Source organism: Myxocyprinus asiaticus, chromosome 13 (genome assembly GCF_019703515.2).
Source record: "Myxocyprinus asiaticus isolate MX2 ecotype Aquarium Trade chromosome 13, UBuf_Myxa_2, whole genome shotgun sequence".
NCBI lineage: Eukaryota > Metazoa > Chordata > Actinopteri > Cypriniformes > Catostomidae > Myxocyprinus > Myxocyprinus asiaticus.
In genome coordinates, this window is record NC_059356.1 from 20,055,116 (window position 1) to 20,070,254 (window position 15,139).

A 15,139-nucleotide genomic window follows, 5' to 3' on the forward strand; every position below is an offset into this window, starting at 1 on the left:
TCAACTCAAATTGTGAAACTTGTGTATTAAATAAATTCAATGCACACAGACTGAAGTAGTTTAAGTCTTTGGTTCTTTTAATTGTGATGATTTTGGCTCACATTTAACAAAAACCCACCAATTCACTATCTCAAAAAACTAGAATACATCATAAGACCAATAAAAAAAACATTTTTAGTGAATTGTTGGCCTTCTGGAAAGTATGTTCATTTACTGTATATGTACTCAATACTTGGTAGGGGCTCCTTTTGCTTTAATTACTGCCTCAATTCGGCGTGGCATGGAGGTGATCAGTTTGTGGCACTGCTGAGGTGGTATGGAAGCCCAGGTTTCTTTGACAGTGGCCTTCAGCTCATCTGCATTTTTCGGTCTCTTGTTTCTCATTTTCCTCTTGACAATACCCCATAGATTCTCTATGGGGTTCAGGTCTGGTGAGTTTGCTGGCCAGTCAAGCACACCAACACCATGGTCATTTAACCAACTTTTGGTGCTTTTGGCAGTGTGGACAGGTGCCAAATCCTGCTGGAAAATGAAATCAGCATCTTTAAAAAGCTGGTCAGCAGAAGGAAGCATGAAGTGCTCCAAAATTTCTTGGTAAACGGGTGCAGTGACTTTGGTTTTCAAAAAACACAATGGACCAACACCAGCAGATGACATTGCACCCCAAATCATCACAGACTGTGGAAACTTAACACTGGACTTCAAGCAACTTGGGCTATGAGCTTCTCCACCCTTCCTCCAGACTCTAGGACCTTGGTTTCCAAATGAAATACAAAACTTGCTCTCATCTGAAAAGAGGACTTTGGAACACTGGGCAACAGTCCAGTTCTTCTTCTCCTCAGCCCAGGTAAGACGCCTCTGACGATATCTGTGGTTCAGGAGTGGCTTAACAAGAGGAATACGACAACTGTAGCCAAATTCCTTGACACGTCTGTGTGTGGTGGCTCTTGATGCCTTGACCCCAGCCTCAGTCCATTCCTTGTGATGTTCACCCAAATTCTTGAATCGATCTTGCTTGACAATCCTCATAAGGCTGCGGTTCTCTCGGTTGGTTGTGCATCTTTTTCTTCCACACTTTTTCCTTCCACTCAACTTTCTGTTAACATGCTTGGATACAGCACTCTGTGAACAGCCAGCTTCTTTGGCAATGAATGTTTGTGGCTTACCCTCCTTGTGAAGGGTGTCAATGATTGTCTTCTGGACAACTGTCAGATCAGCAGTCTTCCCCATGATTGTGCAGCCTAGTGAACCAAACTGAGAGACCATTTTGAAGGCTCAGGAAACCTTTGCAGGTGTTTTGAGTTGATTAGCTGATTGGCATGTCACCATATTCTAATTTTTTGAGATAGTGAATTGGTGGGTTTTTGTTAAATGTGAGCCAAAATCATCACAATTAAAAGAACCAAAGACTTAAACTACTTCAGTCTGTGTGCATTGAATTTATTTAATACACGAGTTTCACAATTTGAGTTGAATTACTGAAATAAATGAACTTTTCCACGATATTCTAATTTATTGAGATGCACCTGTATATAATTATCACTACATTTACATTTCTTTGAAAAAAAATAAGAAGTTTTATGAAGAATAAAACCTGGAGAATAAAACCCACAGATGCATTTTAGGAGGGTAAGGTTGCATATGCATTCTAGGATTAAATATGTCATATTTAGTGTGCCAACTGAAAGAAAACCAACACCAATGTAGTAAAGTTTCTTAGCGAATATGCTGCTTTATTGAAAAGCTAAATGGTGAATTACCAAGGCAACCCATGGCAACAATATCAGGATTGTGATCCCTGAGAGCACAACATTTGAACAATCAATAAAATCCAGATACTGGAATATAAATTACAGCCATTAGCAAAATTTAGAGCATAAAAAAAAAAAAAAAAACAAAAAAAAAACATTTATTTCATCAGAACACTTTCTGATCCATAAGTGACCCAAAATGCGTTCATATCGAAACATTTATGTCCAAATACAATTGTTTTAAAATGGCACAGTACATAAATACTGCTTTAAACTAACATATACAGGCTTACCCAATATGGGTCATTCCCACAGAGTGAAAGTAACTCTGTTAGGATCACTGTCATTGCTCATGTAAAGCTCTCAGATAACATGTTCAGTATAGCAGGCATAGTGATGTACAATACTTCTAAAGGAATGAGGAAATCTCTGGCTCTTATCCAGATCACACTGTGCAAAAGGGATCAGAGATCTCAGATCCATGTTATAAACACATCTTAAACTTTAGCTGCCATCTGTTTTTGACATAACTTTGTGTTGGCAAAAGCCCTGCTGCCAATAGAAAGAGTGAGAGACACTTTACATAACCAACAAACAGTAGATTTAAACCAAGCTGTGAAACTTACACTTAAGTACATCTCTGAGCAAAGCAAAACAAAATACAAAATCACACCAAAATCTGTATGCCAAGATTGTTTGAATGCAATGGCATTAAATAATATAAACATCTAAAGATTTGGGGCATTTTCACATAGCTTAAAGTTATCATCATCATAAAATGTCAGGATGATTTAGGGAAAAAAGTGCTCCATCCTCATACGCCACAGATTAAGATAATCTGACAGCATATTTGGAAAATTGCCTATTGCCAGCACAAAATGTCATAAAAAACCAAATAGTAATAATAATTATATTAACATTGACATCAAAGAAATTACATTGTTAATAAAATAGACCTTCATATCGTTAATTTTGTCCGGAGTCCTTTACAAATTAGAACTAGATAATAAAGCACCCATTTTACGAATTTACCAAGTATTTTAAAACATTGACCATCAAAATCAAATCATTAAACCTGAGGGACCAACATGACCGGTATTTGGAGAGAATAAAAATATAAAGAGCAAGCTCATTTGCTAATTAGAAATGAAAACTAAGCATATAAAGCTGGCAAAAGGCTTGGGTATACCAGAAACATACATTCTATGAGAATTGAAAATGGGATACAAGCAATAGCAATGACATAAAGCACAGTTGATTGCCTGCAAAGCTTGACAATGAAAGCCTCCTTCTGCCGGGTCCTACGTCATGTCTGGATTGGACAGGACGTTCAGGCACCAGGCAGGAAGGAAATGTTCAAAGGCGGGCCGCACAGCAGCCCAGTATAATCATGAAGGCCGTACGCCACTGCAGAGTACATGCAGCAGCCACACGGCCCAATACCACACTGGTCCCACATGCCTTTCAGATACCGAGGCAGTGAGGGACGAGGATACAAGAAAGGAGTCGGTTGCCTTACTAGGCAACCTGAGGAGGGCACCACGGGGTGTCTGGATACAACAGACAGTGCACTGACTTAAACCTAAGAGAGAAGGCGAAAACCAAGAGGTTAAATTAGCACAAGATTTAGACAAGAGCAACATGTAAACAAGATCTAGAATGTTAAATGTTAACTATTTTACCTGGATGGGTCCTCCTCAACAGAGAAAGCCCCCTTCATGTTAATGATGTTCCTCTTGTTCTCAAACATTCCATAACTCAATGTGATCTATTTGAAAATGTGTTAAACACTGTGTTAATACAAATATACAGTATTTTACAGAAGCAAGATGTACCCATTTAGAAACCGTTTAAAGGGATAGTTCACGGAAAATGGAAATTCTGTCATCATTTACTCACACTCATGTTGTTCCAAACCTGTATGCCTTTTTTTATTCCTTGGAAAACAATATTAGAAAGAATGTTAGTCTCATTCACCATTCAATGTCATTGTATGGAAAAAAATATGCAATGAAAGGTTATGGTGACTGAGGTTTTCAGTCGCTAAAATTCTGCTTAACATCTTCTTTTGTGTTCCACGAAAGAAAGAATGTAATTCGGGTTTTGAAAAACATGAGAGAGAGAAAATTATGACAGAATTGCCCATTTTGGGTGAGCTATCCCTTTAAATCTTTACAAGCCTCACCTGTTTGTGTACTTCTGATTTGGACACCTGTTGCAGGTTCTCTAAATGAGAGTGAAACAAGCTGCTTCGGGTCAGAGGAACCCCTAGAACTGACTCAATGATGTAGCCAATGGTACAGTCATCAGGAAGACGGATCTTCTCGGCAGTGTTCATGAAATGGCCACCACTGTCAGAATGAGAAAAATTAAGTCAACAAAGGTCTGCTAACGCCTCAAAATATTAAATGTGTTCTTAGAAAATGCATTAGGATGGTTGAAAGGTTTTTGCACCTTGCCCAGGGGCTCATCTTCAAAGCCAAACCACGGCTGACACAGAAGCCTGCCCCTCCAGTGGCAAACCAGAAATTGACAGGTCTCTGCAAAGGAGAAAGAGAAATCATCAGTTTCTGTTCTATAATATTGCCATCATAACCAATAACAATTCTAGAATTAAATAAATATTCTGGGTTCAATACAAGTTAAGCTCATTCAACATCACTTGTGGCGTAATGTTGATTAACACCAAAAATTATTTCGACTTGTTCCTCCTTTTCTTAAAAAACAAACAAACAAAAAAAAAAATACAAATCGAGGTTACAGTGAGGCACTTACAATGGAAGTAAATGGGGGCCCAATTTCTGAACTTTAAAATACTCACTGTTCTAAAGTATAGCCATAAGACATACAGGATATGCATGTAAACCTTTTCTGTGTAAAGTTACAGACAATTTTACAACTTCGTTACATGACAATTTAATGTAAACCAACCCTAAAACGACAAAAAATTACAATTTAAACAACTTTACAGCTCAAATAATACAAAAGTTTTTAACAGAAAATTCATGTAAGTGCTTTTGTAAAATTATAACCTTCACATTTCTGCTTTTAAACCCTCTTCCATTTTAAAACACTTCCATTGGGTGCCTCACTGTAACCTCGATTTTTGCTTTTGTTTTTTAAGAAAAGGAAGGAGTAGAAATACATTTTGTGGTAATCAACATTCTGCCACAAATGCTGTCAATTGAGTTTAACTTGTATTGAACCCGAAATATTCCTTTAAGGATATTTTTAAACACCTACCATCTTGCTGTCCCCAAGTCTTTCTGTTGCCTCAATAGGCCGGTCCAGGCTGGGTTTGCCAATGTACATGTCCTGAGTGTGAGGGTAGTTGGATAGCAACTTTACCAGCGTCCTCACATTCACGTAGTTATCATCATCGACATGACAGAACCACCTAAACCAGAAGATATTTCATTAGAACAACCAATATAGTTTGCTTTGATACTAAAACATGGCTACTACCAAAATGTAGCATAACAATAATCTTGCAATACTTACTTCTTGCCAGAATCAATGAATTTGTCGTATTCAACAGCCATCTTGCAGGAGAGAGCCTGGCGGCTGTGGGCAGCAGAGCAGTTCGTGTTGATGGCGTGATCTCCTGTGCACAGAAGAGGACGTATAGTATGTGAGTGTCCATGTAATACTCCACTTATATCTATCATTTGAAAAATGCCTATCACTGAACTAAAGTCCATTATCTGAGAGGTCAGGTGCTTCTGTACGTGCCTTAAAACCATGTGCCTTCCAACAGCCCTGTGCCCCTTTAGCTGAGCACAAGATTTTTAAGAGGATTAAATGCCTGCTTTTACTTAGTACAAACTATGCATATATCAAAGAAGGAATGCCTGCTTCTTTCTGACCTTGTGACCTCGCAACAAGAAGTAGCACTTACCGATTTTCTTCTTCAGTTCCTCATCTTCGCCGTCCGTGAAGATGTACGTCTGCGAAAACAAAGACAAAGCCTGGTCAGCTATCTCTTTCAAGTCAAGTCAAATAAGTTAATCAATTAATCACTTGAGCAGAGACAAACCAGGAATTAGCAAGTTCCAAATTAGAAGCATGTGCCTTGGAGTGATATTTATCCCAAGTGGACTGATTATGAAGCACTGTGTGAGTTTTATGCCATGGAAAACTCAGCAAGTTAAACAAGCCAAAAAGTACCCCCCAAAATAAAGGCTCCTTGTTCTCGTTTTCAATCGCTCCATGGCAACTGCTTCGCACCCCAAAGCATCCCAGGCCTAGAACAAAGTGGGGAGCAGACTACCCCACTAACCCCCACCACCCCAAGTACTCCACCTCCCCCCCCATTCCATTGCCCCAACCATCTCCCATGTCTCTCCATTGGTCATCCCTCTATCCACTTCAGACATGATAAAAATGCTCTGGGAAGACATAGGAAGGAAGAAAAGACGCATCAGTTCCTATTCTCTCCAAACTTCCCAGACACACTCCCAGATTGCTGAAAATACATTCAGCCCAATGCAGCAGTCACACTGACGTCTGACCCTGTTGGGTTTTGTAAATATTAAAATAGGGGGTAGTGCATCGGGGTGGGATTAGGGAGCTCATTGTGAAAAATAAGACAGAGCAGGTGCAAGGCGGCAGCCCAGGCTCAAAGAAGCCTTTGAGAAAAAGATGCCACACGCCTCAGACAGACTGATGAAAAGGTGGCCTGCCCCTGTCATGCACTGCCGTTAACCTGTTTACTTTCCACCTCAGGTGAGCCAGCACCTGCCACCAGCTGCCTTATCACAGCCACGTGTCTGAACAGGTCAGTCTGCCTACGCCCTCTTGCCCTTCAAAGCCTACGTTGCAAAATATTACGTTGTTCTCTTATGTGCTCTCCTTTCAGCTACACTGTAAAAAAAAACACACAAAAAAACCCCGCAATTTTAATGAAAAAAGAACACAAACAAATTATGATTTACCTTTTAGTTAACGATTGAAATTTATATTATGTTTAACAAGACAATACAATGTATTTTTATGGTAAACTATTGCTAAAATCCGCCTGATCTCATGAAAATTACATGACTGTGGCGACATTTTTGCAAACGTGGTTCATTACACGTATCGCAGCAGTTCTGAGGTTAAATGTCCACTGTTTGGCGCTAAAAGCGAGTAAAATTTTCTCCTAAACACATGAGGCTTTCAACTAGAAATGGGCATGAGTACTCGAGTACTCGGGTACTCGGACGTGACAGCAATGATCGATCAAGAAAACGATGTCACGACTTTTCACTTAATTCGAAATTCAGTGACAATTACCTGACAACTAAACACAAATGTGTCAAAGAGGGAGCGTATTTTTAATTTTGAGACTGATTATGTTGTGATTTTGAGGGGTACATTGATTGTCAGAGACGTCTCATATCAACCAAACTGATATATGACGCTGCAATGCTATCGTTACGATAATCAAAAGAGAGTGTAATTAAACGTGTTTTGAACACCTGTCTCTGCAAAACGTTTGCTAAACACGTTTTATCATCATTTAATGTAAGAACTTTGACTCGTTAATGGATATTATTTAATAAAAGTGAATGTTTGTCACTGACTGTAAACCTCCCTGTCCTGGGTGCCGACATGTTTGCGTGATGTAACACACACCTGCAACTCGACAAAATGGGAGTTGAAGATTTCCGCACGAGTTTCCAAGTTAGAAGTCCGACATAAAGTGTCATTCCGTTGCACTTACCCCAGTTGAAAATTGGAAATTCCGACTTTCTGAGATTAATGGAACGCTTCATGAATCATCACAGAAACAATACGGAGCATCACGGCTTTCCCCACAGGAGCGAACACTTGGACACACACACACACACACCAGGCGCGTGTGGCAATGGGCTCAATGCATATACAGCAGGTGAGTGTTTCAAACAGCTAGACACAACGCAGCTAAATGGAACAGAATGCAGTGTCTTCAAAACTTAACTTCAATTTAACACGCATATTAAAAACGCAATGGTTATGGCGTCTCCTGTTAAGCCAACCACGATTTGAAAATAGACGGTTCACTAAAAAAACTAGTGCGCTTACTAAGATTACTACGGTAACCTGAAGGAAGAACAGACAGACGCGCGTTATGCACATTCTTTCATTGAGTTGGGCAGCAAATCTTCACATAATGACAAAATATGATGCATTATACAAATTATGCAATCTTTTGTACATTTTGAAACAGATTATTTTATAACAGCCTATAATAATGAATAGAGGATACACTGGAACAACAAGATGCAATGCAGCAATCAAATATGTTTGTCAGACATGTTATTATATATACAGTTATGTACATGTCATTGCCCCTTGAGTACTCGACAAGTACTCGAGTAATTAGTCAGAGTACTCGAGTAGACAAAATGGCCAAAATATCCATCCCTACTTTCAACTTTAATGCACTACTGAGTTTTAAATGAACAAAACCTCCCTCCCTCCCTCCCTCCCCTAAACCTTAAACCTAAAGCAAATGTGAGATGAGAAACGCAATCATTAAAGCAACCACGTCATTTTGTATTGCTTCTAGGACACTTTTTGAATCCTTGTCCTTTGCATTTCAAGTGCAACACTCTATTAGTTGAGCTACCGTGCAATTTGATCAAATGCAAACAAGCTTGTAATCTTGTTATGTAATCCAAAAGCTAAAATGTATCACATTACAAGTGATGCGCTGTAGTAAAAGTGTTTTGAACTTGTGATTTTTGTGAAAGTAAATAGAAGTCATTTTTGTTGTTGCACCTCTAGTGTTTATTTCACTAGTAAATTGATGCATGTAAAAATAATTTTGCAAAAATGTAGGTATGGTAACATGTTTTTATGAGACCAGTAGGTTGGTATATTAACATTATATAATGTAACGATATATACAGTAGTGAACTGTATAATATAAATATACAGGCACCAAAGTGACATCCCGTAGTGTCTGAAATGTTGTCACGGTATTTTGTTTCCTAGCAAATTTCCATGAACCACAGCTGCCAGTTTTATTACTGTAAATTTAAGTGTATGTTTTGTGATCTTTATCTCAACAGTGTATTATGTTTTGTTGTTGTGTTGTTTAGTATAAATCCCTACATGCTCACACAAGCGTGGACTCATTCCCCTGTCCACAGTTGCATTTTTTTAAACGTTCAGCTTTACCAGATAACATTTGATTGGTTTGCTGAGCAAACTCTGAGCAGATGTTTAGCACAGGCCTCTGTTTGTTTAGGGTAGACTGGCGGTTGGACTGGTAAAGGATCAGAGGCTGGCGCTGTTTGCTCAGAGTTATGCTGAAAGAACAGACTAATCACACAGGCAACTGCCAAGGCAGACTGGGCATTGACAGAGGATAGAAACCTCATAGCTTATTAGTGCATTACAATGTGTGTGTGTGTGGCCATTCACCCCAACCCCAACCCTGCTCCAACTATCCCTTTCCACTGAGGCAATGAAGAGTGTTTTCAGGCTGGGTAAACCCACCACTGGGTAAATCCCAAATATGTTTGCCTGCATTTGCATACAGCTGCAGTGGTTAACTAAAGAGAGGCCTCTCATGGTGAATGCTTTGTTTCTTGGTTTCCCTTTTGTTGAATAATGAAAAGATGTTTGGGGCTAAAATGACCCAGTGACTCATACTTGTCTTTTTTCTTAAATGTCAAGTCTTCAGAATCTACATTTTCCATCATTCTGCACACAAAAAAAGGATGAGGGTTTTCATTGGATTATATGTGGAGCACTGATGAGCGGGTAGAAGTTGGTAGGGCTTCCTTCTCCACTAGAGAAAGCCTGGAGCCTGACTGTCTGTCTCCTACTCCCCAGGAAGGAAAGAGAGAGACGTTACTCCCTCTATTAAACACCACCCAGCACAGTTAGCTCTATTGTACCTGTGCCAGTTTAATGGACCAAACCACCAGAAACTCATGCCACAACAGATCCACACTGCTTACATTGTCCTACATGCCTAACAATTGTAGTCAAGGACTTGAAAAAAAGAGAAACCACAGTGACAAACTGATTAGCTGAGTGATAAAGTGTTTCAAATAGAAGTAATGAGGTCTGTCATGGTACACCTTTTGCATTGAGCAAGTGAAGCAGTTGATCTGAATGGCATTTGGGAGCTGTCTGTGTAACTGGACACCGGATACCACAGCCACGGCACAGGCTGTTCTCTCATTGTTGTGAATTTCTCTCGCCAGGGAAGCTGCATTGTTCCAGAGGGGAAATTTGGAGAAACAGCGGAACCCAGAAGCTGCAGCATGAACAATTCAAAATGGGATCAAACTGAAGAGAATAACACTATTCAAGAGACCTGACTCATCAAGTCAAGTAAACTATGAAGCCTACATTTAATGGGATAGTTGACTCAGAAATTAAAATTCTGTCACCATTTACTTACATTCATGTAATTGAAACCTGTATTACTTTCTTCCATGGAACACAAAATGAGATGTTTTGTGGAAAAATATGCAATGAAAGTGTATGGTGGTATAGAAGAAAAAACTCAAACGGGACTGGAACAACAAGAGGGTGAGTAAATGATGATAAAATGTTCATTTTTGGGTGAACTATCCCTTTAACAGACAGAGAGCAGTACTTCAAAAGTGCTAGAGCTCTATGGTTTCATTCTGTTTGGAAAAATACTGATAATTCCAGTCTATTAAAAAGGGTTGGGGAGCTTCTAGCTGACCTTGACTAACTCTAAACAAAGACAAGACAGTTTCCCAGCGAGAAGAATCACAGACTGCCATAGTGTCAACAGCAAGCACCGATTGGATCTACTCTCATTGTTTACATGTAAACAGCCCAAGACAGCAAGCTATTAATCACCTGTCATGGCAGCAGCTGAAGTAGGTGAGAGGGAAGGAAAGAGGAGTTCATCACACAGGACAGGAGGTACTAACCCCTAGGAACGTGTTCACAATGCTAGTCACACATCATCTTACTTGACATATGTCACAAAGTTCTCATTCTGTGGATCTAACAATGCCTAGTCCCTAAAAATGCTTTGGTGCCAACCATTGTGGCAAGTGGCCAAACTGTACACCAGAGTCCTTGGGATAATCCCCAGTCGTTGAGATGACAATAACTGTGATTTCATGTACTCAGGTGTTGCACACGGATGAATGTTGAAATAATTTGAAAGCCGACCTCAGTTGGTATATGTTGTGAATGTGAGGATTCATATAGCTGGCATTAGAGCTTATCTTTTGTTCTTTGAGACCTGGCCACCTGCCACCCATTCTCTAGGAACTCCCCCTTGAGTTCTAGGCTGCACTGGTCTTTATGTCTGCACTGCTCCCCACCAGCTGCCACTATTAATCCCTGCTGTTAACTCTCCACTCTGTAGGTTAACTTCTATCATCTCCTGTACTGAGCAAACTCAAAGGTAGCACAGTCTTTATTTCACAAGGCCTGGTGTGGCCATATCAGTTTAGCTTGAGAGTAAAGGACAAATTTGAACTGACTGAGTGAAGAAACTAACCTGCCATAAAAAGGAAAAATGCAGTAACTTTGCCAAGAATGAGACTGAGAAAAATGGGTTCCAAAGTTTTTAGATTGCCCGGCCACATGTCTTGTATATCCACAAAATGTAATGCGCTGTTTAGATATGTATATGAATTTGAGTATAGTTGAGCCAAAACCTGTTTGTTATAGGACATATCATAGTCTAAAAATGTCATAATTTTGACAGAATGCGTAGTTACTGTGTTTTGACATTGCATGGCAGTAAAGTCCCCTGAATTTGAATTCCCATTCTGAAAATAAAGAAAGAAAGAAAGAAAGCATCATCTCAATTCCGGCATCAATTCCAATTCCACATTCTTTGTAGGGATGTGCCACAGTGGTCAACTAATCGACTAGTCATCCAACAACCGACTAGTTGATTAGTGGAATAGACTACTAACATTAATATTTTTATTGGTGGTGGTTTTAATTGGAGATGCAATTTTTAAATAATTGAGAGACTCAACTTTTTGGAGAGCATTTTTGCATGATTATAGCTTGTTGTGCTTAAAAGTGAATAATAGTCAGCAAAGTAAAACATTCTGCAAGAAGTTTAGTCTCTTTAAGGCTTTAGGTTTTGTCAATTTCTGCACCACTGCTATTTCAGCCATCAAAGCGCACATCAACAATACACATTCCCGAATCATTATCTTGCAGTTCTGCACTATAGAATGCACAGCGAAGATCACCCTGAGACTCCCAAGTGCTTTGGTTACATTGTAGCACGTCATTCTGCTTTCAGCATGCTCAAAAGCGGTTTTGTGCCACTCTATATTGGAGCCTTTCTTATTTCTTACTCCTTTTACTTTTATGGTTTTGTGCACTGTTGTAGTTATTTACTCTTTTGTAAGTGGCTTTGGATAAAAGCGTCTGCCAAATGAATAAATGTAAATGTAAATGTATTTAGCCTATATAATTTTTTATATCCATTGGTTACCATGTTGAAGTGCTGCACTTACCATCTGTATATCCCTTTGAAATGTGTCTGAACGAGGTCACGTGAACACAACAGAGCCTAATTTTACATTATTATCCTTAACACTGACTTGTCGCTCAAACACATTTTACAACATGACTGACTAGACGATTATGAAAATTGGTAGTTTTTCACATCCCTATTTCTTTAATATTCATAGAATGGTTAGAGAAAGAGTGTTTTTTGTACTTGAAACATAAATGCATTGCTATGGCTATGTCAGTGATATTCAAATGGCAAGAATAAACCCCCCACACTTGTCAAAGGTGTGAGGAAAACTGATTGTGACAGAGCCGCGAGGCAGATTAAACTGACTTTTGTAAAATGTATGAGCAACTACTCTAGGTGGTAGGTAAAATCACATTGACTGCTCCGTGCTGTCGAGGTGCTGAGAGTGCTTTTGTGCCAGCTGTTTCTCAGAGCTGTATTTTCATACTGGGAGCCACTCAGCATGCTGCTCAAAAGCTTTCCTTGCCTATAGATGCTGTCCCTTTGTGCCCCCGGCATCTCCATAACGAAGACTCCCTTTTCCCACCGCTTGGGTAGCTTGACCTGGCCTCCACTCCAGATCCGCAGTTCCCATGGAGAGCGGGAGACAAGGGGCTGGCGAAGCTTTTCTTTCCCCCTTCAGAAAGACGCTTTGTTAGCGCTAAGAAGAGGACAGCTCTGAAGCTGCTGCTGTGATGCATCCTTTGCCCCAGAACATTCATGGGGACACCCCAAACAATGGGGCAGGAGTGGAGGGAGCAGGGAAAAGGGGGGCTTACAGCCACCTTTCGCTCTGTCAGCAACATATGCTTTGCCACAGGCAGCACTGAGAGACTATGAATCTGGGCAAATTTTTATAATGCCATTCTTAAGGTGCCAGTTGGATATAAATAACTTTTTAGCCACTTTTCTTTACAGTGCGCATGTTACAATGTAATTACATATGTAAGTACTGAGTAATAACAATGAACAGGTATGCAGTTGTCTCGTGGACCTTCTTGAACACGTGAATACACTTTGTTAGTATTATTACTATTGTATTTAATTAAATTTAGGCCTATATGTAATGTGTAACACGAAGACTGTAATGTAACACTGATAGTTTTTTATTTATTTTTTTTTTTGTGGATTTTGAACATTTTTAAATGCATTTATCTAAAATTCATGACCAAAAGTTCAATAAACCTGATAGATTTCTTAATAAATAAATAAATAAATCATTCGAGCATTCATGTGCAAGCTTTTTCTTTCATTGTAGTTGCAAAAAAATATAAATAAATAAATAAATAACAATGTAAACTGACGTACCTGCTGCCTGTTTCTGGATATCCATGTGTCCAGCAGCAGATCCAGTCTGGACCTGTGAAACTTCTTGGTGGTCTTCACTGCGATGAAGATATCATCGGCGCTGATGTCTTCAGCGGGCGCGTCTGTCGCCGCTCCGGACGACTCGGTGGGTTTATCTGCTTCCCTCCTGCTGCGGGTCAGCTTGGAAAAATACGCCGAGAATCCTTTCTTTCCATTCTGTCCAGTCTGAGCTCCATCTTCAGCCTCTGATTCCCCCAGACTCTGGAGCGAGCGCAAGCCGACCTCGCTCTCGTTCTGCATCCCATCCATCTGAATCCGCTGATGCTGCGACAAAACTACCAGCAGCGCGACGCAGGTGACGGTCGCCCCCGCGACGGAGAGCACAACTTTCCTGTTGTATGTTTTCAACATGTTTATAAAACTCTCTTTAGCCATGTGCACTGCATCAATCTAAACCTCCCTCCAATAGCCTAACCTAAAAATCGAAATTTAGTGTCATCCGACCGCACTGGCTCTCTGATACACTTTCAAAGTCTACTCATCGCGGGTCAGAGGGGGCTTTATAAACTTCCCATTACATACGCCACGCCCAGTGGGCGGGGTATAAATAGCTATTGTACTGTGGGAACCGCAGAGAGACTGTCAATGGGAGGAGGCGTTAAAGGACAGCAGGAGAGGGACAAATAGGGGGAGGGTAAAAGTGGACAAGCAGGTGTTAACATTTTATAAGAACTTGCTTTATTAACAGACTATGTTTGTATTTGCCATAATCACTGTTTAAATACCTTTGCATATGTTTTGCAGACTTTTCATTATCAGGAGATGGGTTGAAATTATTTTTTATTTGCAGGCATTATTTATATTCATTAGATTTATTAGATAATATAATATAATTTTTGGAAAATAGAAACATAATCATGCCAATATTTTTATTTTGTGTGTCTTTTACTTAAAGTGTCAATGTATACTGTATTTCTGTGAAAACACTGCATGTGTACTGTACGAACTCTTGAATATTTATAGGTTTTCATGCATTGACAAAATGTTCCTGGGAATAAATACAGAATACATAGGTGGGGTCATATTTCACCCCAAAATCCAAAGAAATAATAAGAAATTATACATTGTTTAAATAAAATGAAGATGCATTACAATAATGTGAATGTGATGAGAATCATTTTTAAGAATAATAAGCATCACAAACAAACATCCATGCATTACAATATTGAGAATGCTATGACAACACTCTAAACATTTCCTGGGAAATTTACAGTAAGGTGCTTGCAGCAGAGGGATTAGCAATTGACTGCAAATGTAAAGTAGACTTAATGTAAAGCTCAAATACAGTTTGTTTTACTGAATTCATCAAGATCTGGTAGCTGCTGTTATTAAAATTAAATACAGTTCAGTTCTGGCAGCAGAGTTGCCAGCCACTTCAGGAATACAGTATGTTATATGCCAGCAGAATAAACTGTGCCACAGCTTTATTATTCTTGGGGTTCAAAATATATGGTTCAAAATATCAATAGCTTTCACCTAGATGTAACTATGATTTTTAATGTTCATTATCCCAAAATGCTTTGCAAATAATGACTATTTACTGAATCTTGTCACTTTACAATGA

General features: G+C 39.4%; 1 protein-coding gene across 1 annotated transcript; it reads right to left on the bottom strand.

The window, feature by feature from the left end:
• Positions 1-1,707: 1,707 nt before the first annotated feature.
• On the bottom strand, positions 1,708-14,032 carry lfng (LFNG O-fucosylpeptide 3-beta-N-acetylglucosaminyltransferase). The gene is made up of 8 exons (XM_051714065.1): positions 13,516-14,032; positions 5,650-5,698; positions 5,253-5,355; positions 4,995-5,148; positions 4,206-4,291; positions 3,937-4,102; positions 3,434-3,519; positions 1,708-3,333 (listed from the first exon to the last, which is right to left on the bottom strand). The coding sequence occupies exons 1-8, from the start codon at positions 13,948-13,950 to the stop codon at positions 3,270-3,272; spliced, it is 1,143 nt and encodes a 380-aa protein (XP_051570025.1). The 5' UTR covers positions 13,951-14,032; the 3' UTR covers positions 1,708-3,269.
• Between the last annotated feature and the right edge of the window lie 1,107 nt (positions 14,033-15,139).

Bases quoted from the DNA above. Each gene is read 5' to 3' on its own strand.
- lfng (XM_051714065.1), bottom strand. From the start codon at position 13,950: ATGGCTAAAGAGAGTTTTATAAACATGTTGAAAACATACAACAGGAAA. The intron at 5,356-5,649 runs GTAAGTGCTACT...TTCTGTGCACAG, and splicing joins GGAACTGAAGAAGAAAATCG to GAGATCACGCCATCAACACG. The intron at 5,149-5,252 runs GTAAGTATTGCA...CTTCTGGTTTAG, and splicing joins TTCATTGATTCTGGCAAGAA to GTGGTTCTGTCATGTCGATG.